The 26,319-nt window shown below is 43.6% G+C and overlaps 1 protein-coding gene across 1 annotated transcript in view; it reads right to left on the reverse strand.

Annotated features, from left to right (window-relative positions):
- The window catches only part of Cyfip1 (cytoplasmic FMR1 interacting protein 1), a 93,557-nt gene that overhangs the window by 45,103 nt on the left and 22,135 nt on the right, over positions 1-26,319 (reverse strand). Inside the window, 10 exon segments of the mRNA XM_059273718.1 lie at positions 2,351-2,468; positions 4,146-4,237; positions 8,377-8,481; positions 9,539-9,667; positions 9,760-9,856; positions 12,327-12,508; positions 13,579-13,680; positions 13,824-13,901; positions 15,107-15,196; positions 15,277-15,394. Coding sequence (XP_059129701.1) covers positions 2,351-2,468; positions 4,146-4,237; positions 8,377-8,481; positions 9,539-9,667; positions 9,760-9,856; positions 12,327-12,508; positions 13,579-13,680; positions 13,824-13,901; positions 15,107-15,196; positions 15,277-15,393 — 1,110 coding nt within the window. The 5' untranslated portion in view covers position 15,394.

Consider the following 26,319-nt stretch of genomic DNA (forward strand, 5'->3'; position numbering starts at 1 on the left):
GTGAGATCCAGAACAGGCACCAAAACTACAGAGAGAAACCTGTTTTTTAATAAAAAAAAAAAAAAAAAAAAAATTACTTGACCTCTGCTGCAGCCTCTTTGACCCTCTGTAGCCATTCTGTAACCTATGTGTACACATATATAGAGATATAGTGACTACATGATTTGTAACGTGTGATCTGGGAGTTAATATAAGCAAGTTAAGATCAGAATAGAAGAATCTATCTCCCTTTGCCTCAGCTATCAAGACATTGGAACTTCACAGCAAAACGCTTTCAATAAAATTAACAATCTGTGAATGTATCATTAGTCAATAAATTCTAATATTGAAGAAAGACACAAACATGTTCATCTATGCCCCTGACAGCACACTCATAGCAAAACCGCAACCAGAAATCACTTCAGATTCACTACAACTGTAAATAAAAAGATGGGTGTGGTGGTGCATGCAGTAATCCCAACACTCAAAAGGCTGAGGGTTCAATGGCTACCCTGGGCTATGTGTGAGACCCAAAAACCTTCAAAATCATCCCCCAGACAGACATTAACCAGAGGTGATGAGCATGCAGAGAAATCAGAACCCTTATATACACTACTGACGGGAATGTCAAACGGCACAATCTGTCAGTTCTTCAGTGTTGGTCTTTGGAGCAATTGTCATGACTCACAATTCCACTCTAAGTCTCTTCTCTGAGAGGAATGAAAACTGCTTTTTGTTTGTTTGTTTTTACACAAGTACTCATACACACACTTTTCTAGAGCATTCTTATAACCCAAACATCAACCGATAATAAAACAAAGCGTGGCATGCCCGTCTGACAGAATATTATTTTGTTATAGAATGAAGAATTGATGCACACTACACTAGAGAAAACCACTGGCAACAGTATGTGAAAAAAAGGTAGCTGTAAGAGACCATTATATGTTGTATGATTCACTTATATGAAATGCTCCAAATATGCAAATCCACAGACACAAATTAGATTGTCGGAGGAAGGGGAGAACTACTGATGGGCATGGAATTTCTCTGGGATAACAAGAATGGTAAAAATGGACTGCGTGAGAGCTGCACAGCTCATCAGACGTATGAGCATCTTTCAGTTGTGGAATGTCAATAACTGAATTGTACTGTGAGTGGAGTTATCTCCACAAGCCTCTTCCTAACTCAACTCTAGGCCCACGATTCCCAGACAGCACCTACTAAGGGTCTAGGAGTTAAACAGATCCCTGAGAGGCCGATAAAGGTACAGATAACAAAGGTGATAAAACCTGCTTTGTCCTCACCTTCCTAACTTGAGACAAGACAGGCAGGGAGACAAAGGTCTGACAGGCTTTCTCCTCCAGGAGCGCCCCCTACAGGCAGACCAGACCAACAAGCCCAAGGCTAGACCAGAACACATTTACCCAAAGTTGTGGATCTATCAGCTTCTCTGCCTTTGTTTAAACTGACCAACCCTAAATAAGGGAAGAAGATTCCCCCCAATCCAGCACACCAAAAACTCTTAAAATCTGTACCCCTTGAAGTGAAACCAACTCCAGAGTCCCTCCTCTGCTCTGCAGAGAATCTTTCCATGTGCCTTGCTGTGGTGTGTGTGTGTGTGTCCATCTTTAACAAGTGTTTTCCATTGGCTGATTATGTCTGCGATTTCCCCTAATGCTGCCTGCTGTGCTTGATTTTTTTTCCCGACTTTTAACTCTTTAACTGACAGAGAAAGTGAACCCTATCCAGACCCGCAGAGGATTTCCTGTACTGACCTGGAGGCTCCAGTTACCGTAAGCCTTGGGACTGACTTCCCTTCTAGATATGACAAGGTCTGCAGATCAGAAAACCTCTCCTTTCCCCGAACAGTCTCCCTCTCCATCCAGTTTCTACTGCTTCACCCTCTCCTTAGTTTTTCTTTTGGAAAAGAAATGGTTTCTTTTTCCTCATCTTGTTTTTCACCCACATCTGCCCCTGCCCCTTTCCCCCTCCCTCTCACCCCACCCCACTTTTCACAGAGGCTGACACTCACCAGTCACATACACACTAGGCAAGTGTTCTACCAGCCCCAGCCCCACCAGTGATTTCCTGATGCAAGGTTCTATGTTATACAGCTTAGCAGATATAGACAAGGCTAAGCTGCACTGATGCATCAATTATGAGGGTTCTGTTTGTTTGTTTTTAAGTATTTAGGTTTGGGTTTGAAGATCTTCCCCTATTTAGGTTTGGTCAATTTAAAGAAATGAATTTGAAAAAAATCTGACATTTTAAAAAGCAATTAATGTAAATATTGGAGTGCAAATGAATAAGAGCAACACTCGAGTGCCTGCATGGCTCTGGATGTAGCCTGGATGGTGCAGCAGGTAGGTACCTCACTGTTGCTGTAGCGTGCCAGCTCAGAGATGAAACGCATGTGGTCTTCACGGATCTGGATCATCTGCTCACAGATGTTGTACTGCGGGCTGCTGCTTGAGGATGTGCAGGTCCACCTGGGCACGGAGAGAAAGCCCTGGATGACTCGAGGCACCAGCACAGTGCCCAGGTACAGCATTAACTGCAGCGTGGGAAGACACTGTTTGTGGTGCTGGGAACATTCAATGAATTTTACATTCTTTTTAAAGGAATTGTTTAAAAAAAACAAAATGAAGAATATGTGACAGACACCATCTGAGGCCTAGAAGACCTGAAGGATGTACTACATAGCTTTCACTAGAAGAGATCTGCTGACCCCCTGAGGGAGAAATGTAACGTCTACCTCACAGTTGAGTGGTAAATGCAGGTTGGTTATGGGTATGAGCACTCAACAAATCAACAGGCTATGTAGAATGTATAAGGATGATTGTATGCAAATAGTAGGTTGCAATGGTAAGCTACAAAACCTTCACAGTTGAAATTACTCTGCATAAAGACAGAGTTCTTCAGGATCTGTGGGCCATAGTGTCTTTGACACAGCTGTTACAGTCATCTTTTTTTAAAAAAACTGTTTCCATTAAACAGCATTTAAGACCAGTTTCAGCTCTAGGGACCTTAAAAAATAGGCCTAGATTGGTTTAGTCCTCAGGTGACAATTTTGTAAACTCTGCTAATATACATGCATTTGCCTGTTCTTCTCCAAGGTTGGCTGACAGACACCTCTGCTAATATACATGTATATCCCTGCTCCTCTCCAGGGTAGGCTGACACCTCTGCTAATATACATGCATATCCCTGCTCCTCTCCAGGGTAGGCTGACAGACACCTCTGCTAACATACGTGCATATCCCTGTTCCTCTTCAGGATTGGCTGACAGACATCTCTGTTAATATACATGCATATCCCTGCTTCTCTCCAGGGTTGGCTGACACCTATGCTAATATACATGTATATTTCTGCTTCTCTCCAGGGTTGGCTGACACCTATGCTAATATACATGCATATCCCTGCTTCTCTCCAGGGTTGGCTGACACCTATGCTAATACACATGCATATCCCTGTTCCTCTCCAGGGTTGGCTGACAGACATCTCTGTTAATATACGTGCATATCCCTGCTCCTCTCCAGGTTTGGCTAACACCTCTGCTAATATGCATGTATATCCCTGCTCCTCTCCAGGGTTGGCTGACACCTATGCTAATATACATGTATATCCCTGCTCCTCTCCAGGGTTGGCTGACAAGACACCTCTGCTAACTTACGTGAATATCCCTGTTCCTCTTCAGGATTGGCTGACAGACATCTCTGTTAATATACGTGCATATCCCTGCTCCTCTCCAGGGTTGGCTGACACCTCTGTTAACATAAATGACTATCCCTGTTCCTCTCCAGGGTTGGCTGACAGGCATGTTTCACCACACCACTGGGTCGAGGAAAACTATTTCCATATTTCTATATTCTCAGCCAACACTGTGTGGCAGAAATCTTTAGAATGATAAAAACACTTGAAGGCTGTGCTGTCCAACATGCTAGTCACTGGCCACTGAACATTCAAAATGTGGTTTGCTTTACTAAGGAAATGAAAATGTTTAGTGCTTTCATCAATGAATTTAAACACGAACAGCCACGTCTGGGACACTGGTTTCCACCCGTGTGAGAATGTCAAGGTATTACTGTAGATGAGGAAATATATGCTATGGCAGTGCCCAGAGGGCCCAGCAAGAAGCTCTAGCAGGCAGCTGATGCTCTTCCTACCGGGACTTGTTCTCCTCGTAGTGAGCGCTGGTCTTGATGTATCTTGCCAGTTCTATTTGCATGTCTCCAAAAAGTGGAACCACCTGCAGCTGCTGCATTCACACAATGAAGAGAGAAAATATTACATTGCATATCTAGTCACCAAATGAATAACCACAAGGAAGATGACTATTAGCGTGGGTTAAACACAGCTGTAAATCACTCAGTATGTAAATATCTTCTTTGAAAAGAACAAAATACAATTTAGGAAACAACACAGAGAAGTATGTTTAAAGACTTAACCTCCCCTGTTGCTACAACCACAGCTGCATTTCTATATACTAATAACAAACACTTAGAAGATGAGAATTCATAAGAAAACAGTTTAAAATAGATCCAGATACTCATGAACAAAAGATGTGTTAAGACCTCAAAGCAAAAATCCTATCCTTAAAATTCTAGAGAAGACTCTCAGTAGATGGAACAACAGATCATGTTCATGTAGTAGAAGGCCCAAAAGTTGTTTTTTTGTTTTTTTTTTTTAATTCTTTTTGTATGAACTGATATGACTGTTCCATGGTATGGTTAAGGGGAAGCTTTTCACTGTACACACGAGAGGGAGAACAGCCAGAGGCATCTGGAAGAGTTAGCGCTGAGAGAGAAAGAAGCAGACTGAACATGGCCAGCAGACTGGGCCGAGAGGGGCTACCTGTGAGACAGAGCGAGAACAGCAGGGGATAGAGAACAGAGAAAACACAAGTGCGATGCAGGAGCAGAGCAGAGAGGAACACAGAGAGAGGGAGGAAGAGAGGGAGAGTAAGAGAGAGAGAGAGCTTGAACATATCAAAAACAGGGTGTTACAAGCAGAATGAGGGGGAAGGGAAGCCCAAGAGCCGGAGGGAGTTTAGTGTGGGGAGGAGGTGAGAAGAGCTAGGATGCCCGCCTGGACTTGGACATGAGTAACAGGTACCTGTGATACAGGCTGGTGTGCTGACAGGCACCACAGATAGCCAACTGTCCCTTCTGCCTTTTGGAATTTGGGGAAATGGGAGTTTCCTTTGGACCTGACAGTTTTCATTAAGTTTATTCTTTGTCATTGTCACTAGGGATCAAAATCCAGGATCATGTGTATGTTAAGCAAGCACTCCACTACCAAGCTACACTTCCAGCCCAGAGCTACATTTATGGAACCCAAATCAATATTTCAGTAGGAAGATGCTTTCGTTTGTAAACCAGAATACCAATTCTAAACTCTATCTTGAAAAGTGAATGCTGGCTAAGATTATCTTGAAGAACAAAACTGGAAGAGATCCTCTTCGGGGTAAGCACACCTGGCAGAAAGCTGTAGCTCGAAAGTCAGTGTGGTGGTCTGAATGAAAATGGCCCCAGAGATTCATAGGGAACGGCATTTTTGGAGATGTGGCCTTGTTGGAATAGGTGTGGCCTTGTTGGAGAACTGTGTCACTGGGGGGTAGGCTTTGCAGCTTAAGCTAGGCCTAATGGCTCATGTCTGCCTGCACACCGCCACGCTTCCCACCATGACAACAATGGACTAAACTTCTGAACTGTAAGCCATCCCTAATTAAATGTTTTCCTTTTATAACAGTTGCTGTGAGGGCTGGAGAGGTGGCTCAGAGGTTAAGAGCACTGGCTGCTCTTCCAGAGGACCTGGGTTTAATTCCCAGCAACCACATGGCAGCTCCCAACCATCTGTAACTGTAATTCATGAGATCTGATGCCTTCACAAAGATCTACCCACAGGCAAAACACCAATGCATATAAAATACAAATAAATATATCATTAAAAAAAATAAAAGAGTTGCTGTGGTCTTGGTGTCCCTTCACAGCAACAGAAACCCTAACTAAAACAGAAGGTATGACCCTGCATCAAGGAAGGAAGCCAGAATACAGGACAGAGACCCAGGGAAGACCCAGACTGATTTGTGTGTTCCTTTTTGTTAATACTATTTCATATTTAATGCTCTTTTCAGATTCCTTGTCTACCTACTCCCCTAAATGCAAAGGTCTTACCCCATGACCTCTATCCAAGCTTCATGCCAGTCAAATATCTACTGACTCAACTTCCTGTTTGTGGGGACATGGACTGTGGATTTTTATAACAATAATAACTTGATTTATTATTTAATTATATTACTTATATTAATCAATTTATTATTTAAATAACATTATTATTATTATTATTATTATTATTATTATTATTATTATTATTAGAAAGAGAGCGAGCTGCACACTCCACAGCAATCATGTAGAAGCCAAAGGAGAACCCTCAGGAGTCAGTTCTCTCCCTCTACCTTGTTGCATCCTGGTCTCTTCCTGTTTCTCCTTGTCTTAGTCACTTCTCTGTTGCTATGATAAAAAGCCAATAACTGAGGCTTTGAGGAACCTTTCTCATTCAAATAACCACAGCGCTGTTCTGCACACTCCAGGTTAACTGGTTTGTGAGTTTCTACGTAATTCTATCTCCACTTTCCCATCTTGCTATAGGAGTGGTGGATTACAGATGCACACCACCACATCTGGCTTTTTATGTGGGTTTGGGGGACCAAACCTGGGTCACAGAGCTTATATAGAAGATGCTTTTTAACTTGCTAAGCCATCTCCCCAGCCCTGGATCTTACTTGAGCCCTCTGCATCAGTATCCTCCTGGACCAGGGTGGGTACCAATGCGGTTACTAAGCAGCTCAGTCAGTCCTCAGATTCTCTCTCCACCCAGGCATATGGAGTGTCAAGCTTGGGTCTTAAACAATGCTGCTTGGATTGTAAGGACCAAACTGCCTCCTGGAAGCCTGCTGTCAATACTGATTGCCTGGATTAGAAAGATTAGACATTCTTATGGAAATTCCAGGTTTAACATGCCAGGCAAGACACCTAGTTTTAGCCAGGCATTGACTAAAAAAAATGATGAGGTGACTCTCAGATTCCTCAAAGCTCCACAAACCTCAGAAGGAAGTATCAAGGGTCTCAGAGGGGCCAGAGAGCCAACTCGAAGTGGCCAGAGCAACCTGCTTAAGATGCTATTGTTTTATGCCTTTTCTGGTTTGCAAAGTGATTAATCAAACACTCTAAACCAGATGCAACCATACACCACTTAAAATAAAAGTAATGATCCAATGTCTTAACTAATTCTTGGTTGAATCTTAGGAATGGACAATATCTCAAGCTTATTCAGATTGCATCATTAAGTGGCAGCTGTCACTGAAAAAACTATTCAGAGATGTATGAATCACGTAACTGATTGTCCTAGATGCACTACTTTATTTAAAAAATAAGGTTCATGGGAAGAAAAGGGAGTCTCTGTCCCTTTTATATACCACATACTTGTATAAAAACTTAAAAAGGAAATTAACTTTTAAAATGTTAATAGTTAATGCATAGCTTAAAAGAAAATCTGTGTGTGCCTAATATACATTACACATCTACAGTTTTTTTTTTTATTAGTGCTAGACTTCAAAACCATGACCTCCTGTTACTGTGTGCAACCTCGAACTCCGTCTCTGTACCAGCTCTTCTGTAATTAACCGGTTATAATTATATGGAAAATTCAGAGCAACTGACTACTGAGCTGCACTGAACTTTCCTACTAAAAGGCCTCTAGACAAGAACAAGAGGAGAAGCGAAGGGACTAATCTGTATTCAGTTACTATGACGCCTGGCAGTAAGGAGATACTGGGCAAATGCACAGGAGCACTCTGAAGCTGAGCTGGACCATTGTTCTTCGTGTTTCCAGGTGTTACTGAACAACATATAGGTGTAAACCTTTTTATTTCTGGATCTGGCAGATTATTTCATTCTACTAAAATGGTTCTAATACAAAATAAGATAAAAATAAGCAAACCTTCTCCCCCGCAGGATCCCAGAGAGATACTTTTCACAAACAGAAGGTTGGGTACATGCAGCCAGATGCAAAAGAGAAGAAATCATATGATGCCATTTCTACACTATTCAATGCAGGCAAAAGTCAAGGTAAGGAGCAGAAGAGAGAAAGCAGCCACCTTTTCAGTCTCAAAACTCTCTCTTATCTTCTTACATCCTGATATGTATCACAATCACTTACAGATTCACTTGGCAAAAATTCAATGCATATATCAATAAATACATTTATTATCAATGCCCAGAACTAAGCAAAAATCTTTGCCAAAAAACTTTTTTATATGTATAAATTCACATGTATATATATGTTTTCATATACAAACGTATATAAACATACACACACACACACATCAAAACTCACCTTAAAGTATTTGTCTATTTTAGATAAATTGATTCTTTTCTTGGCATCTAGTTTGTAGATGTTACTGACACTCCCATCCATCAGGTACAGACCAAATCCCATGACCTGGAAAGCCACAAAATGGTGCAATATTACACTTGGACTATGAATTTACACAGATGCACACTGACAAGCCGGTGAACTTTGAAATCACAAATCACTCTTCCTTTTAATGGTGCTATGAAATAAAGAGCTATCCTTTCGAATAAAACCTTTTCCTTGAATATGTCATCTCTTGTGGCTACTCCAGCTTTCTCCCTAGACACTCAAGTGCCAATGCCTGCTGAGCAGAGTACAGCGCAGTCCTAACTGTGGGCAGCTGCACAAGAGAATTAGGAGACAGCTCCTCGATAATGTCATCGGGTCCACTCTTGGAGAAAAACTTCATGCACACTAAATCCAGGTGCTTAAAGTGGTCCCTGGAGTATCATGAACAAGGGTGGGCAAATGTACAATCAAGAATGTGTGTGTTAAGCTGTATATTTTTTTTAAGGTTTTGTTGTGATTGAATACCTGCTATTCCCAGTCTGGTGCTTTGGATGCATTTTTTTTTTCTTCTTCACAGAAATCAATTACAAAGGATAATTTGATTTCCAGGCTAACTACTAAGAGACAAAGGAGCATTGACTAGCGTAACCTGAGTAGCACTGCACTATCCAATACACAACCACGCATAACTACTAAACTTCACTTTGATTATGTTAAACACAAATTCAGTCTGGCAACAGTCATGTGCACATCCCCAGTGTACCCTGGGAACATGACCAAGGGCTCCTGTGTCAGCACAGTCATAGTCATGACATTTCTACTGTCATGGACGTCCCCATCACCTTGTGGTACTCTCTGAAAAGGATGTGTCACAAGCTGGGACAGTAGGCATACTCAGCAGACAGTGCCTCAGACCAACTGTGCAGAGGTGGCGAACAGAGCAAAGGGAAAAGGCTGTGTGCACAGTCAAGAGACACAATCCACACACAGGACAGCTTAAGAAGAAAAGGCTGGCAAAGGACTAGACTAAGTACAGCCTTTCGTACAGTTGCACTTTATCCCTGAGAAAGGTTGTCATCCCTTACACACACACACACACACACACACACACACACACACACACACAGACACGTACTTTGAGTAGCATGTGTTTTTCACTGGGCGTCAAGTACATTCTGTTTTCATAGTAATCCACACACAGATTCACGATGTCTGCCAACAGTTCTTCATAGCCAGAAATGACCTCAAGCTGCTGCTGCAGAGACTGAAACACAAGAGGAAGATATAAGCTACTGCCCACTCCAGCCTCACCAGCAACACAGGCCGTCAATGGTGTGCCGAGAACACGAGCCTTACTTGTGTGATCTTGTTGTGGTTGGCCAGGAACATGGACAAATTCTGTGACTCCTGGATGGACTGTGGATCTGCCATCTTACGTAAAAACTGAGCAGCCCTAGAAAGAAAAGTCAATTCTAAAACATATCTACAAATTGATTTAAAGGACAGGGAGTCTTGGCGGGGGAGTGGGGTGGGGAGAGAATCAGGATTCCTCTCCTCTACCTGAAGTTATTTACACAAATGTGTGTTGTAGATGCTGGTTATGGTTTCAGCCTCTTGCAGCATCTCTGACCTTGACTTTAAGGGTGATGGTTTTCAATCTGTGGGTCGTGACCCCTTTGGGGGTCAAAAAACCCTTTCACAGGGGTGGCATATCAGATATCCTGTGTATCAGATATTTACATTACAATGCATAACAACAGCAAAATTGCAGTTACGAAGTAGCAATGAAAATAACTTCATGGTTGGGTGTCACCACAGCGTGAGGAACTGTATTTAGGGTCATCAGCATTAAGAAGGTTGAGAATCACTGCTCTAGTTTGACAACTTAGATGCAGCTTATACAGCTCCAAAGAGCTTCTGTGTTCTACTGTCTATTGACTTCATCAACAGGTGTCTATACTCTGGTCTCTCCTATACACAGACAAATGCCCACTTTTATTTATGGGTCAAAGGACCCCTAGTCTCCCTGTCAGAGAAGAGTCTCTGCATATCCTGACTCCCAAAGCCCTGAAATGCACTGTTAAGGATCTTTCCAAAAACCCTCTCTGGGCCACCACAATTTCCAAGAAGTGCCTCTCCCCATTTATGCTGCCTCAGTCCACTATTAGCACCGTAACCTCCCAGAGTCCTAGATCTGCCACCTATTCAGCTGCACAATGGGAGGCAAACAAAAGGCCTTATACAGTAAAGTCCTTGAAGGCACATGTTGAGTCTATGTGGAGTAGAGTGAGGAACCTTTACACGTAATAGAAACTGCCATTGGATCTATCTATGCAACCCAGATTCTTAAACATTCAAGTTTCTACAAGGAAGCATCATATCCACACTAAATTCACTTCCTTTCTTCCTCATGAACAGCCTGAAACGACAATGTTTCAGGTTGTGGCCATGTAACCAAGAGGTAGACCATGAAATACGATGCAAGACTGTCAGGAACTTGAACGTTTATTGCTAAAAAAAAAAAGAGTACAGCTTTAAATTCTTCCCTCCCTGTCGACCAGAATGGAAATGATGGGTAGATCTCAAGCAGCCACACAGCACTATGAGCAACATGTGATATCTGCAGAACTCCCTAATTAGAATATAAACAATTTAAAAATTAATAAAATATTTTGAGCCGGGCAGTGGTGGTGCACACCTTTAATCCCAGCACTTGGGAGGCAGAGCCAGGCAGATCTCTGAGTTCGAGGCCAGCCTGGTCTACGAAGGGAGTTCCAGCACAGCCAGAGCTACACATAGAGAAACCTGTCTCGAAAAACAAAACAAAACTTAAAAAAAAAATTTGAAAACTTGTATACAGTAAAATCATATCACTGATACGGTAACACTATCTTTTCAATGTGTTCACCTTCTTGATTCCGACAGAGGCTAGGGTAGAAGACATGGCAACCACGGAAGGAAGGGATTAAGGACACCATTTTCAATTTCAGTGAAGTGTGTGGATTATTTTTGCATTTTACTTAGAATATGAACCGAAAAGCTACCATCTGGGCAAAAAAGAAATGAGTGTCAATGAGAGAGACAGAGACAGACAGAACGACTATGAGAATAAAGGGTAGTGTGCTTGCTAATCTTAATTGTCAACTTGACTACACCTAGAATCAAGTAAATAAAACCCAAGCAGCTAGGTAAGCTTACGAAGGATTTTCTTGATTGATCATTTGCCATGGGAAGACCCAGCCTAAACCTGGATCATTTAAGGTCAGAAGACCTACCCTAAATCTGGAATTGAGGTATGTCATCATAGCAACAACAAAATCTCCTTAATACATCCATGCTGGCCTCTTTCTAGTCTGGTCCTCTGCCCTCAGAAAAGGAAAGTTACTACAGGAAAGAGCTGTCTAGAGGACCTGTAATGCTCGATATGACCCTCAGGTACCTCCCAATAGTGCATGGGCCAAGTTCGTGCAAGCTCATGTCTGCAATGAAGTGCCAGGGTTGTTCAACACACAAATGACAGGAAAGGGTGATAACAATCCTCAGGATTGAAGCTCAGCATCTTGGATGGAAAACCCACTTTCCCTAGAGGAAGATGCTCCCTGGGCCAACCACCCATGCACAGTGAACAGAGATGGATGTGCGTATTTATCATCTCAAGGTTCCTAAGCACACAGATTTCCCCATAACCATTTGAGGCTCACCAGAAAGCCCCAAGATGTGTAAAACTACCAGGGACCCTTAAACTGTCAGCAACCCATGCACCTTATTCTTGGTAGCCAGTACTCACAGTCCCAAGACTATTGAGTAGCTGCTATCAGCAGAAGCAATGACTTTAGCACACAGGAGATACGCACCTGCTGCTCGCAAGGCTGAGACAGGACCTCTCTAGGTAGACCCACAGCAGGCTGCAGGTCCAAGCTCACCTCTTATATGCTGAGTGGTCATTCTTCACACTGCACTTCATGTTCTTCAGCTCATCCAACACAGCAAACATGTTGATAAATTTGCCCAATGTGATCAAGTAGGCTTCAGACACGAAATCCTTTCTCCTCTCAGCGTGACACAAACGTCTCACTTCCCCACAGAAACGCTCGATGGCATTTCTCTGAGCACAGAAACGGGAAGGCAGAAGGGCCCTCGTCAGCAGCTTATCAGATCTTCGTTCAAGCTTCAAGGACGGTCCCTCATTCACTATTTCTTACTGAGGTTCTGGATCACCTTCCACCTCACATAGAGACCCTTGTCTGAGCAATTTCCATGCCTCTGCTCTGTAAAAACTATTATTTATTTTGCTGTTTATTCTGTTATTTGCTGTTTACTAAAGTAAAAGAATTTTGCTGATTATTCCTGCAAAACTACTGCGGCAGGTACTGCTGACCATCCACATGACAGAATCTAGACTCACCTACAAGACAGGTTTTCACGCATGCCTGTGGGGGATTACCTTGATGACACTAACTGAGGTAGAAAGGCCCACAGACACCCCTGTGGGCAATGCCATTCCCTGGTTGGGATCCTGGGCTGTAGAAGTGGAGAAAGCAGCTGGGACACAGTATGCATTCTTATCTCTGTGTCATAATTATCGAAGTGGCATGATTAAGTGGTTACAAAGCTCCTACTGTCTCCAGTTCCCTGCTACGATGGATTGAACCCCTGAATTGTGGGCTAAATAAAACCCCTTCTCCTTTAAGTTGGTTCCCAGGGGTATGTTGTTATAGCAACAGAAACCAACTACAGGCCCGAGCAAAATGCTTCAATAAAGCATCTATAATACTGACGCTGACTGTCAGGGGAAAAGCTGAGGGGATTTTCTTTCTGGTAAGTTTTAAGATTAAACCAAAACTCAAGGAAAGATACCGTTTAAAAAATTGTTTAGACATTTCCAAACAACCACTTTAAAGAGCCAGTAAGTCTCTTCCATGCGACTGTTTTTTTTCCCCTAACTGAAGGGTCAAAGAAGTCAAGCTCAGGGTAGAAAGTACCAGGAAGGCAAAAAAATTGGTTAAAAGACTAGACCTACAGTGCACTTGGAACTGATGAGAGCAAGCTTTTGTGCAGGATAAAATTCACGCTAACAGAACTGTTTACTCAGAAGAACGGCGAAGCCTTAGTCCTCCTTCATCTCCTGTCCCTACTCTCCAGTATCAAACCCCTCTAATTATTTTAACGTCTCACCTGAAAGTACATGAAATTCATCAGTTTTGTGACCTCAGGCTCAAGGACTTCCACAGTTTTCTCATAAATTTCAACTCTGTTAGGCTGTTCATTGCATTTCACCTATGCATAAAGAAACAAACGCAAAGTGGAGGTTTTTATCGGGCTGAACGAAACAGGCACGCCCATCACTGCGTAAGGGGTGCACGAGGGTGTGGCCGGCCTGGTGGGACTGGGGACGGGAATGGCAGGAAGGGACAAGGCACCTGAGGGATGGCACGGGAGCAGCTCCTCCAGGTGTACAGCATGACAGCGTACTCTTGGCCTTCCTCCAGCATCTCGTTCTGCAAAACCCACAGGACCAGTCATGTGTAAGTAGGGGACAAACACAGAACGAGATGCAAACCGCTGACGGTACCACAAACCACCCTACCTACCGCTTCAGAGACTGTAGCCTGACAAGAGACACTGTACACTACAGACGAGCACAACAACCACCCCAGCTATCCCTACAAAGGACTCTGGGTGACAATGCAAGTCACTTCCGAGGAGAGCCACCACAGAGGTGCACCTTGTCCCCACCCAACCCTCCATAACTACCTGAAATGCAGACCTGAAGCTAGGGGCATGAAGGCTGGGCAAGAGTACAGAATAGCATCCTCAGTTTCTTTCCCAGGTTACACCAAGCTTCCTGGTTTAGACAGGATCCAGAAGCCGAGCTGCTAGCCCAGGATATATAGGAGGAAAAGGCAGAATACTTCACACAGCACTAAAAATTCAGGGACGGTATCCACGGGAAGAGGGTGACCATCATGTTTAAAACTGCTTTGGTGTTCTGTTCCGTTCCTTCCTTATCATTTGCTTTGGTAAAAACCCATAGGTGGTCTTTAAAATGTGACTGGAAACCTGGTAATGTTTTAAGATGCATTAAAGGTACTGCCTTTCCCAGCCTGGTCTACAGAGCGAGTTCCAGGGCAGTCAGGGCTACACAAGGAAACCTTGTCTCAAAAAACAAATACACACAGCCTTTCACCTTATAACTTCACTCCTACCCATGTTTAGAAAGATGTTTATCACAGCATTCTTTACTACACAGAAGGGGAAACTGAGTAAATGTACAAAAATAGTTAACTGTGGACATTTACAAAACAGGTTATACAGACATTCAAGGTACTTTCTCTGGCACACTCCATGATATGAAAACGTGCACAAAATCATTAACATACATAATTACAATTATAGAATTCATTTAGAAAACCCAAGTCCCCTATGAGTGTACACCTGACCTATGTAAGTACAGGCATGGAGAAAGAAAGATCACCAACCAAAGGCGCCCTTGCAATGTTGGCAAAGACTTTCCCTGGGCCAGAGAGATCAAATGTCTTAAAAAGGTATGCACTGCTTTTATAATAAAAGCAAAGACGTTCTTAAAACCGTGAGGCATTTCTGTCTCTTTTTCTCTACCTAGTCTATCACGAAGCATGTAGTTTGTCTGCTGCTCAAATGTGACACCCGCTAGAGAGAAACAGAGAGACATAGACAACATTACCATGCTAGAGTGGACAGTCGCTTGTTCAATGTATCTTGCAATGCCTGTGACAAACGCATTTCTGTCTTCAAAGTTGGTGTTGAAGTTTGGCTGAAGGAGAGGGAAACAAGACAAGAACATCACGCTGAGGTCAGAGCAGCGGGCTGTGTCACATCTGCTCAAAGACCTACCTGGTAGAGCAGGGAGGATGGCGGAGGCTCGATGCAGGGCTGCTGGTCAGGCAGAGGCAGCTCCTCCAGGAGGTCCACATTGGACAGTGCATCCTCTAGTGTCACCTGGGCAGCCATCCTGCAACAGAGCAAAGCACAAAGTCACCCGTGAGGAAAGACGCCGTCCGGAATATACAGCAGGCCTTCTGACATGGGTTACATGGCTTCCAGTTCCCTTCTCCTTCTTTCAAGGGCACTGGAGATGACCAGAGCATGAAGGCATGGGGACAGCCAGTCCCTGAGAGGCCTTTCCTCCCTCCAGGCTTATGGGAAGGCTCTCCTGACCTCCAGAGTATCCATGTGCAGAAAACACAGGTTACTCTATTTGCCATCACTTCCTGTACCCTTTCTACATTGGCGCTCTGGTCCTAGTTGCGGGTGCTTAGGGACCCACAGAGCCCTAACGGTGCCAACCCTTCACAGGGCTGGAAGAGGGCAGCATCTCCTGCATGGTTATTCCAAATATGTAAGGACAAGAAGTGCTGCCCTGGGCCACCAGCAGGGTAGCCACACAGACAGGCTGGATCACAGGGACTGCTACAAGAGAAGTGGTTGGTGTGTGCACGGTGAACTCGGGAGGTGGCTGTTGGAGAGAAAAGTATAGACACCAGAGCTAGTACAGAGAGGCAGAGAGGCCGGGCGGTGGTGGTGCACGCCTTTAATCCCAGCACTCGGGAGGCAGAGCCAGGCGGATCTCTGTGAGCTCAAGGCCAGCCTGGTCTCCAAAGCGAGTTCCAGGAAAGGCGCAAAGCTACACAGAGAAACCCTGTCTCGAAAAACCACAAAAAAAAAAAAAAAAAAAAAAAAGAGAGGCAGAGAAACGCAGGCCTATAACACAAACCCTCTATGCCAGCTACAAAAGGCAGAGGCAGTGCATGTACCCTGCCTCCCACTGAATGTGTTCTGACCCCAGCAGGATGGGTGGCGGGTAGGAAGATAGTCCACTCTCCTAGAGGGGAGATATGAAGACCTGGGGCTCTGTCCCCAGATGGAGTCACAGGACAGGCTGTGTTCTAAGAAGGAAGTAACAGCAAATGAAGCAAAAGAAGTACTAAACAGAAGCCTCTGAACAAAATGGCAGCGTGGAAGTTAAAGTTAGCATGCTGCCCTGTGTCCTCTCAAGGGTCAGAGTTACATCCCAAGATGAAAAACTGAAAAAGGAAGTTCCAGAGATCTAGCAAGTCCCAAGCTATTGTAGTGAGGAACAGAGTCCACAAAGCTGCTCTTGAAATTCCAGACTTAACCTCAAACAGCACAAGTATTGAGCTAAGACTGCTCACTTAAAAGACCAAAGTCAGGTCTTCTTCTTCTTTTTTTTTTTTTAAGATTTATTTATTTATTATGTATACAGTGATTTGTCTGCATGCATGCCTGCAGTCCAAAAGAGGGCGCTAGATCTCATTATAGATGGTTGTGAGCCACCATGTGGTTGCTGGGAACTGAACTCAGGTCCTTTGGAAGACCAGCCAGTGCTCTTAACCACTGAGACCCAAGTTAGGTCTTCTATAGTCATGTGTAACACACGGCGGAGGACAGGTCAAATGCCACAGCACAAACTGAGAAGTGGGACTGATATGGAGCCATGACCCGGAAATGACGGGCTGTGTGCCTAATAAAGTGAAACCAGCAACATCCTCCAATGGCTTAAGTAAGACTCAAAGTCTCATACTACAATATCCAAAATGTCCAGTTTCCATTCAAGCTATTCGGCACATAAAGAACTCGTAGCCAATTTCCTGGGGCTACTGAGGTCACGAATCTTAGAAGAAAATCTACTACTGTCCCTTTGCTAGTCCAGCATAATTCCTAAAATCTGTAAAACAGTCTCTTGTTGAAACGGCTGCATACACAAGACTTGAACAATGGCAATATCAATAAACATGCTAAGGCAAAAGTGGGTAAAATCTCAAGGGGACCCCTGTTGGGGTCCCCACAAATGCTACAGCCTGCACGGAAATGACCCACAAGAGCTAAGGAGGAAATCAGGTTCAACGAGACTCAGCAGGCTGGTTCAGACTTCTAGACTGACCTAAGTGGTTTATTTTTTGACATATTTAAGCACAGTACTACTTTGGAAAAAGGTTTCCTTGTGGCAATTAATACAACAAAGCTTAAGGTATGGCTACAGTAAAATTCCTTTGCAAAGTACATTTCTTTGGCATGTTCTATTGACTGAGAACAATGCTCAGCATAACTGTCTAGGTAGGAAAGGTTTGTAATAAGCACAACAGTAAACTCTTTTGCAAAGTACATGGAATCACTTTCATAAGAAGGAGCTCCACTGACTAGGAAACAATGCTCGGGAGTCTGGGGGATTCAAGTGAAGTCTGGTTCTACAGCATAGCAAAGATCACCAGGCTATTAACAACATCCGCTCCAGCCTTCTGTGTGGAGAACAGGTAAATCCCTTCCATTGAAGAGAAAAGCCTTCGCCTGTAATACTCCTGGTTTCTCCAGTGCTGTCCGTGAGCATGTGGCCCTCGTGCCCTTTTCCAGGTCCCACCCCTAGACAAAGAACTGCCAAGAGAGGTAGAATTAGCCTCTCCTAGGGGTAAGCCTTCTAACTGGTTATCTAGCACCAAGTGGTCAGCCCTGAAACCACAGACACACAGAAAGAAAAACAGACTCATCGGGTTGTATGTATTCATATATTTATGCATACATATACATATATATATATGTAACAGTGATAATCAAGAAAAAGAGGTTATCAATTTGAGAGTAATGGGGGACATGGAAAGAGTTAAGGGGTACTTGAGAGAGCTGGAGGAAGGGAAGGGGAAAGCTGATGTAATTATATTTTCATTAAATATATATTTTATAATTACATCAATTTTCCCATATATTTTATATATTTTTTTCATTAAATATATATTTTATAATTACATCAATTTTCCCATATTTTTGATATATATATATATATATATATATATATATATATATTGCCAACAAGTCAGAACTCCCACCTGACTTCAAACCATCAAACGTGAAAAGATACAATAATTTTAACACTCTCAAACCAAATGAAAAAGTTCAAGGTGAACAACAAGCAAACAAACCAAAGTAAAAAGAACACAATGGAAACTTCAGAACTAAAAGACACTATGTTAAAAACCTGAAAATTCCCTAATGAAGCACCCGGGCAGCCAGAGAGAACAGGTCACTTTGCTGCTGCGCTTCAAGCCCAGGGACTCACGAGTGCTAAGGAGACACTCTACTCTCTCTACACCTTACCCTTCAGCCCAGCAGCAGGATTTTAAAGTCTGAAAGATAAACTGTATCTATCCGAATCCTCCATTACAGTCAGAACCATCATTCTGTGACTCAATGAAGGAGAACTAAAGAATACAAGAGGTGACCGGAAGTTCCTCGGACTGAAGAGAGAGGATACAGATGACAAGTTGAGTCACAGAGAATGAAATAAATGCAAGGCATGAGTAACCAGGAGTGTTATTTCTCTACAACTCTTTTAAATTTGTTTAGTGGCGCTGAAGAGATGGCTCCACAGTTAAGCGCACTTGTTGTTCTTCCAAAGGACCAGGGTTCGACTCTCACCAAGGTTATGGCAGCTCACAACCATTTATGACACCAGTTCCAGAGGATTCGATGCCCTCTTCTGGCCTCCACAGGCGCCAGGCACGCAAGGGGTGTGGAGACATACACCTAAGCAAAACACTCATACACTTAAAAGTAACAATAAATTTTTAAAATAAAAATTAAAGTCAGGTAGTGGTGCATGCCTTTAATCCCAGCACTTGGAGGGAGGGAGGGAGGGAGGCAGAGACAGGTGGATCTCCCTCTGAGTTTGAGGACAGCCTGGTCTACAGAGTGTCCTTAGTTCCAGGACAGCCAAGGCTACACAGAGAAACCTTGCCTCAAAAAACCAAGATAGATAGATAGACAGACAGACAGATAAATAAACAAAAATTAAATGTTTGGTGGTTGAAAGACAAAATTACAAAATTACCTGACATTTGTGGAGGGAAGGCCAAAATGTAGCAAAGTCCAGAACCCCAAATGGCTAGCCTTAGACTGCTATAACCTGACCCCCCCCCCCCAGAGTTTCAGCCCCTACTCTGTGACCCAGGCCTTAGATCTGAACTGAACTTAGACAAACCAGGACCGCTCTTATGTGAACAGCCCCATCTGCAAACCAGAGACCGCACAACTGGGAACTGTACGCACAGTGGCCAACCCTGATCCCTCAGGACTGTACACAGCCTAAACTAGACTATATTCCTTCACACTGGACAAATCACATGACAGGAAATAGCACACAAAGAAACTCAGCATAACCATATTAAGTGTTACCCCCAGGTGAAGAGCCCACCAGCCCACTGACCTTCACCATAGGCAACACTCTGGCTATAACATAGCCAGCTGCCATTGTCCAGTGTATTTAGTAGTGTTATGATTACTAATTTTGTCTGAAAGATAACTCATTCACTGCCTGCCAATCTCTTCCGTTACTATAGGAACTGACAGCCAGCACCCAGTCTACTATAATATCGGGTCTATATAAACGGCAATTATATAAATACATAGCATTGACTTATTTATATTGGTGCTAATGATCAAACCTAGGGTCTGCATAGGCTAAGGTCATACTCTATCACTAAGGTGTAGCCCATATAAGTATGCAATAAGTGTAACTGCAAATAATATTTATATGCAATTATATAAGCTATATAAAATAACTATAACTTAAGGGAGTGTCAGATAGTTAAACACACAGCCTTGACACAGCTAAAGATGGACCCTCACGATCAGCTTTGGACCCCATCTCTTGATTCATTTGTCAATAGTGGGGAAACTAAGCTTCTGGCTGTTCAATAACCATGCTTGGAAACCAAAGTCAATGAGGCTATATGGGCTAAAAAGGATAGTCAAATACTGTGGTCAATGTCCTGTGAATGAGAGTTCCTGGAAAGAAGCTGTGTCTACAAAGGCTGACTGACTGATGAGACCTCCCATGATGTGCAGAGGTTAAGCTGTTGTAACTCTAGTGCTTAATTACAACTGATCTCAGGCACTCAGGCCTACTAAATAGCCTTCCCTTGCTCCACTACTGGGTCCAACTCATCCCTTAAGAGTTACTCCAACGGCTAGGCATGGTAGCACATGCCTTTAATCCCAACACTCAGGAGGCAGAGGCACACAGATCTCTGCGAGTTCAAAGTCAGCCTCTCCTCCACAGTGAGTTCTAGTATAGCCAGCACTATGTAGAGAGAACCTGGTGGTTTTTTTTTTTTATTTTTATGTTCATTGGTGTTTTGCCTCCATGTATATCTGTGTGAGTGTGTGAGTGTGTGAGAGCCCTAGCACAGGAGTCACAGACAAGTGTGAGCTGCCATGTAGGTGCTAGGAATTGAACCTGGGTCCTGTGGAAGAGCAGCCAGTGCTTTTAACTGCTGAGCCATCTCTCTAGCAACCCCAACCCCTTAAAAAAATGTTAATCCAATTGGACATGTCAATCACCTGGCCAGATTTGCTGGTTCACCTAAAGACATGATGAGGTCATGGAAAGAATAATCATCCCCTTCATGGGTTAAGGTACTTACATAACCCAGAAGCTCCCCGCCCCCCTTCAGGGTAGTTGCTTGCAGATCTTCTCTGCTACGGCTGCTCATCTTTCTGAGTTGTGACATTTCCTTTTCTCCTGTCTATCTCTTCTTTGAACACCAGCCAAAATCCTAAGCAAGTTTTCTTTAACAGCTGTTTGTATACATCCATTGCTGACCCTAACTCAAAAAGAATTTTTTTTCCATCTCTCTTCTCCCTGCCAACTGCCAAGATTTACAGCTTGTCTGCCCTGTTGCTTTTTCGTGAACTCTAATAAAATGGTTAGATCGTCCTTCTGAGTCTGTTTTTCAATTACTCTATTGAGATTAAGAAGTCACAAAGGAAACCCTAATTAACAGGGGGAAAGCAAGCCTATACAGTGGTAAGATTTCCACATTCTGTGACAGAGTAGAGAAATACTGGTCCTAACAGACTACAACAAGCTAATAGGCATGTACTTGGTAGTTTTTACAGCATCCACTAAAAGAAGGCTGAACAGTGTGAACAACGTAACTCAAGATTTAGCTCGGTGGTAGACTGTTTTCCTTCAATGCAAAGTCCTGGGTTTAACACCCAGCATCACCACCCCAAAACAGAATGTGGGGGTGGGAGAGAGCGGAAATAACTATTAAACAGACACAGTTTGGGATAAACTAAAATGGAATACTACAAACTGTTCAAATTCTAAAAGAAGGCAGAAACAGGGCCGATGGTGTAGCTCCGTGACCCAGAGTGCTTAGTACGCTCAAAGCCCTGACCTAAATGCTGGGCAACAGAATGAACTAACCAACAACACACAGCAGGCAATGAGAGTAAAGAAACAAAGAAGAATTAAGGAAAGGCTGTGCAGCCAGATGTGGTGGTGCACACCTTTAACTCCAGCACTCCAGAGGCACAGGGAGGTGAGTCTCCGGGTCTCTGTGAGTTTGAAGTCAGCCTGATCTACATAGCAAGCAGCAAGCCAGTGAGGGCTACAAAATGAGACCCTGGCATCATCATCATCATAATAATAATCACAGCAACAACAATAAAGACTAGATCTAAATCTAAACATATCAATAATTACATTAACTATAAACACTCTAAAAAAGACAAAGATAATTAGATGGATCTCCTAGGTGAAAGGAGAACAGGAAGAAGAAAACCGGTAAGAACTAGTCAAATGGCAGCTGGGGTGGCTCTGGGCCCTGGCCTGCAGAAAAGGACATTACTGTGGCTAGACAGTGGCCCTACATTATAAAGGAAGGAGCAAGACCCCAAAGCCAGAACAATCCTAACTCTGTCTGCATCTAGTCCAAACACCACAGCAAAAATGGACAGAATTGGGAAGAGAACCAAGAAAATGAACAACTCCAAACTGGAGATTGACAGCAGGTCTGCTAGCCAGCAGCCTGGGAGGCAGCCTGTCGCCCTGGCAACACACTGACTTCAAGGAAGGAGTAAATATCACAACTCCACCTCCTTAGAATTGGAAATGGTGTGTAAGAGCATCACAGGCAGCCCTCCTCAAAACTGAAAGTGCCGTTCAAAAAGGCGGAGGCCCATCAAGGAAAAGCTGTCTCCTCCTGGCAAAGCACGGATATTTCATAGATTTTTTTTCTTTTTAAAAAATCTACTCTTACATGATTTTTTAAAAATCCTGTCAATGGCATATACAATTAGCCCCAGAAGCCCAATCTTTAATGCTTACAGACCCTGACTGCTAAGCCTGCCTGAAGCAGAACTTTCTCTGGTCTCGAAATTTCCCTTCTGTGAACACTGGCCAAAATTTTAAGCCAGTCTGCATGAGCACTCTGGGTATTCTCACGCTCTCTGAATGACTCATCCTCCCTGCTCCTGCCCCCCGTCCCCGCCCCCACCATGTATACAATCTCCAGTCTCCATCGCTGAGTTCGTCTGCTTTCTTGAACTTTAATTCCGAAAGCACAGCTTCCTCTCTGCCTCTGGTCAGTCTCCTCCTCCCAGCAGCTGCTGAGAGCTCCACCTTGCTAGTCCTGCTTATTCTCCTCTAACTCTCACACAGTGTCTCTTGTGTCCTTCCGAGACAGCCAGCTTCCTTCTTCCACGTCCTTTATACAGCAGAAGGTGCCGTCCAGATTAAAGGCGGATCTTCCCACCTCAAAGACCTGGATTAGAAGTGGGTCTTCCCACTTCGAATGATTTAACTAAGAACAACCCCTCATCGGTGTGCCCAGCTGCTTGGGTTTTAGTTAATTCCAGACGTACGTAGTCAAGCTGACAAAGAAGAACAACCATCACAAGGCCACCCCCTGTCAACCTGACAGACAATCGTATCTCCTTATGTCATGCTTAATTTCCAAATAAAAACAATAACCAGGTCATAATCATACTTAACATGATATAACTATCCCTTGTACAATGGCAAACATTTTAGAAATTTAGAACAGGTAGCAATGTCCCTTGAGGGATATTTTTTTGGTATCTCAAACTTAAACATGATAGCCACTGATAGTCTCTCAATTGATGTTACATTACATGATAAAGAAATCAAGAAAAGGAAACACAAATAACTGTACAAACACATCCTTAACGAAACCAACACTCATGTCAATTATAATCCTTGGGTCTGTAACTGGTCATGTGGTCTTAGCTGGTATTTATAACTACCTTCCTCTACCACCCATTCTGTATTTCCTCCTCTTTGCAGGCATCTCAGCAGGTCTAGGCTCTTTTCCTGGAGGAGTGACCCACACCTTCATTCCTGAAGGGTCTGTGCCCATTGTCATCCTGTCTGGATTAGGAATTTGTAGTTTCCCATTGATTAATCACAGGACACAGCAGCACCAAGAGATGATCTCCTTCACTCCAGACATTCTTCTGGATTGCCATGGTGGAGAGGCAATTCAATTTCCCCTTGGTGCTACAGATCAATCACTCCTCCTAACACTGTTATTCTTTCTTAGCCTAATGACCTAAGGATGGCAGAAGACCATTCCAGTTCAAAGGAATATTGTGGCTCCAGGCAGGAGTGCTCCCTCTTCTGGAACCAAAACGTCTACGCCAGCAGAAGTTGAGATCGCAAAACAGGAAGCAAAAATTTTCCTACTGGGTCACTAGGGATGACAGTGAGTGGAACTATTCCCTTTTGCAATCCTTGATTCCTGGACATACGGATCCTGGCTATGGGAGAAACCGTACCATACACTGGATGCAGATTCAAAGCATGTAACACTTCTCGAGAATGCCACTCCAGCTCTACAGACTGTTACCATCTAATTGGTGCTGTAACTATGTCTTCAAAAGGCCATTACATCCTTCTATGATGCCAGCGGCTTCAGAATGGTGGGGGACATGGTAAGACCAGCACATTCCATGATTGTGGGCCCACTGTCACACGTCTCTGGCTGTGAAGTGAGTTCCTTGGTCAGAAGCCATACTGTGTGGAATGCCATGATGGTGGATAAGGCATTCTGTAAATTCATGGGTGGTGGTTTTGGCAGAAGCATTATGTACAGAAAAGGCAAATCCATAACCAGAATATCTAGTTCGGTAAAGACAAAGCACTGTCCTTTCTATGAAGTGGTCAAATGTAGCCAACCTGCTACCAGGTTCCTGGCTGGTCACCCTAGGGAATGGTGCCATATCTGGGGCTCAGTGATGGTCTCTGCTGTTGGCAGATTGGGCACCTAGTAGCATCTGTAGCCAGGTCAGGCTTGGTAAGTGGCAGTCATGCTGTCGAGCCCAGGCAAGACCCCCATCTCTGCCACCATGGCCACTTTGTGCATAGGCCCATTGAGCAATGACAGGGATGGATGGGGAAAGAGGATGACTGTTCACCAAACAGGTCATCCTATCTACGTGATTACTGAACTACTCCTCAGCTGAAGTCACCTTTTGATGAGCATTTACATGGGACACAAGTATCTTCACATCCTTCCCCCCCATATGGAGAGATCTATCCACATACTTCTGTCCCAGATGACTTTCTCACCAATTTTCCAATTCCCTGACCATCCAGAAAATCCACTGGTTACAGCCCATGAACTAGGGAACAATTGTGTATCTGGCCATTTCTCCTTCCCCCAAAAATGTATAATCATGTGTACTGCCTGAAGTTCTGCCCACCGTGAAGATTTCCCTTTGTCAGTATCAGGGTTGTCCCTGAAAGGGACTAGAATGCTGCAGCTGTCCACTTCTGGGTGGTGCCTCCTTAACGTGCAGAATCATCAGTAAACGAGGTTCTAGTCTTCTCTTCCTCAGTCAACTGATCATAGGGAACACTCCATGAACCTATAGGTGCATTCTTGGCAGCAGATGGCATTGTAACAAGAGTAGAAGCCATAGGCATCGGGAAACTTTGTAATGAGTCTTTTTCTATCCCAGCCAGCTCCCAAATAATGACACAGAGACTTTAATTATGAAAGCTCACCCTGTAGCTTAGGCTTGTTCCTAACTAGCTCTTACAACTTAAATTAATCCATTTATATTAGTCTACATTCTATCAAATGGCTTTTTACCTCTCTTCCATCCTGCACCTTCTGTTTCCTCTCCATGTCTCCTCACTTCTCCTGCACACCTAGATTCCTCCTCCTTTCTCTCCCTGAAAATCCACCTATACATCTTGCCCAGCTATTGGCCATTCAGCTCTTAATTAAACCAATCAGAAGGCATCTTGGCAAAACCACATTTTCACAGTGTACAAATATTCTGCATCAAAACTTCTTCACATCAAGATCTGTTCCGGCCCGATCATATATATGTATCACTTCCATTTGATAATGGATTGCTGCTGTAAAATGATGTCATGGGTCAGATAACACCCAGCTCAGGTCGCATGGTAACTTGGTAACCCACTGTCCAATGTTCAGTTTCCACTAAAGCCCAATAGCGGGCCAAGGGGTGTCTCTCAAAGGGAGAATAATTGTCTGCAGATGACTGTACAACCTTGTGTTGCAGAATGTTTAACTATGTAAAGATGTGTTGCTGTTTCACCTTGCCTGCCTAAGGCACCTGACTGGTCTAATAAAAAGCTGAATGGCCAATAACAAGGAAGGAGGTATAGGTGAGACTTCAGGCAGGGAGAGTAAGGAGGAGGAGGAATTTAGGGAGAATAAATAGGAGGAGGTATAGGCTGAAGAAGAAAGAAAAGGAGATGACAGAGAGACATCAAGGGCCAGCCAGCCAGACACAGAGGAAGCAGGAAAGTAGGACATAGAGAATGAAAGAAAGGTAAAAGCCCCAAGGCAAAACATAGATAAATAGAAACAGGTTAAATTAAAGTGGGACAAAGCTAAAGCTGAACATTCATAATTAATGATAAGTCTTCCTGTCTTTATTTGGGAGCTGGTTGGAGGCCCAAAGAAAATTCCAACTACAGCCTTGCTCCAAAATCCCAAAGGTCTCTTCTGGGATTCACCTATAGGGCCTGCCAAAGGCTCCAAACAGCATCCCTATCTACCATTGACACCCCAAGTACCATAG

This window comes from Peromyscus eremicus, chromosome 1 (assembly GCF_949786415.1).
Source record: "Peromyscus eremicus chromosome 1, PerEre_H2_v1, whole genome shotgun sequence".
In the NCBI taxonomy this organism is placed as follows: domain Eukaryota; kingdom Metazoa; phylum Chordata; class Mammalia; order Rodentia; family Cricetidae; genus Peromyscus; species Peromyscus eremicus.